General features: G+C 17.4%; 1 protein-coding gene across 1 annotated transcript in view; it reads left to right on the top strand.

Moving 5' to 3' along the window:
• Positions 1–703: 703 nt before the first annotated feature.
• The window catches only part of PRSY57_1307800 (tyrosine recombinase, putative), a gene marked incomplete at both ends in the record, with an annotated part of 2,849 nt that continues 2,100 nt past the window's right edge, over positions 704–1,452 (top strand). Inside the window, 2 exons of the mRNA XM_012909014.2 lie at positions 704–1,223; positions 1,315–1,405. Coding sequence (XP_012764468.2) covers positions 704–1,223; positions 1,315–1,405 — 611 coding nt within the window. The remainder of the gene's footprint in view (positions 1,224–1,314; positions 1,406–1,452) is intronic.

Genomic DNA, 1,452 nt, shown 5'->3' with positions numbered 1-1,452 from the left:
TTTTTTTTTTTTTTTTTTTTTTTTTAAAGAGACTCTGCTTGTTTATTATAATTTTTTTTTTTAAATTAAATAAGATATATAAATAAAAAATTAAACAATATATATATGTGTATACTTTAATGCTAATATAAAGAAGCAATAAAATAAATCTTATATATTTATTTTAATGATGTATGGAAAAGAAAAGTTTATTCATATGAGAGTTCCACATAAGAAAAAAAAAAACATGACATATATATATAATATGTATATATGTACATATGTATGTATGTATATATATATATATATATATATATATATATATATATATATATATGTTTAATTATTTATTTGTATATTTTTTAAAAATAATGTATTTCAGGTTATTTTATATAATAACCGGTTTATAAATTATTTCATTAAATTTTTATTAATTACAAAAAATATACACTTGTCCCAAGCATTTATGCATTTTTAAAATGAGAAGTTATTAAATTGGGGAAAGAAACGGATAATTATTTAAATATTATAAATATATATATATATATGTATGTATATATAATAATAAATAAAAATAATGATGAAATGAAAGATAAGAAAAAATGAAGTTTATAATAAAAAGAAAACAAAATGATATTTTAATAAATATATATTTATGTATATTATTATTATCATAATGTGAAGGGAAAATAAAATAAAACATTGTTTATATAACTTTATATATATGTATGCATATTTTTTTAGACGTGAACAAAAGATGAATACATCCTTAAAGTTTATTTTATGTTGTTTACTTTTGAATTATATATTATCTAAAGTGTACAGTTTTAATAACCTATATATACATAAATACATTAAGTTTATAAATAAAAATAATTTTATAAAGGGTAATAAAAGATATGATAAGTGTGTTAATAATCTGTCGAAATATAATAAATTTATTTTAAATAATACTATACAAAATATTCATACTACAAGAGGAGTAGTACAAATAAATGATGAAGAAGAAACAGAAGATGAATATTTTGAAGATAATAACGAAGGAGACGATGGGAAAGGTGAAGAAAATTATGACACCATAGTAGAATATGAAAAAGAGGAAAATCGAAATAAAAAAAATATAAAAATTTCAGGACCTTTAAAGAAAGTTACAATAAAAACAACCAAAGTTAAAAGAAAAAAAAAAAAAAAAAAATCTACTGAAGGGATGAAATGTAAAACATGCAAGAAATTATTAAAACCAAGTAAAAAAATTAAATTATAAAATACTCTTATATAAAATAACATTGTATTGTATCTATATATGTATATATATATATATATATATATTTATAGGAGTAAAGTTTTGTGTGTACTGTGGTACCAACGTTTCTGTAGAAAAAATCAAGTTAAAAAAATATATAGAAGAAATCTATTTACCTATAAGGTAAAACTGGAAAAATAAAAACACATATAAATATGCATATATATATA

The sequence above is a fragment of the Plasmodium reichenowi genome, chromosome 13, assembly GCF_001601855.1.
Source record: "Plasmodium reichenowi strain SY57 chromosome 13, whole genome shotgun sequence".
NCBI classification, from domain to species: Eukaryota; Apicomplexa; class Aconoidasida; order Haemosporida; family Plasmodiidae; genus Plasmodium; species Plasmodium reichenowi.
This window is presented reverse-complemented; position numbering and strand designations above follow the sequence as displayed.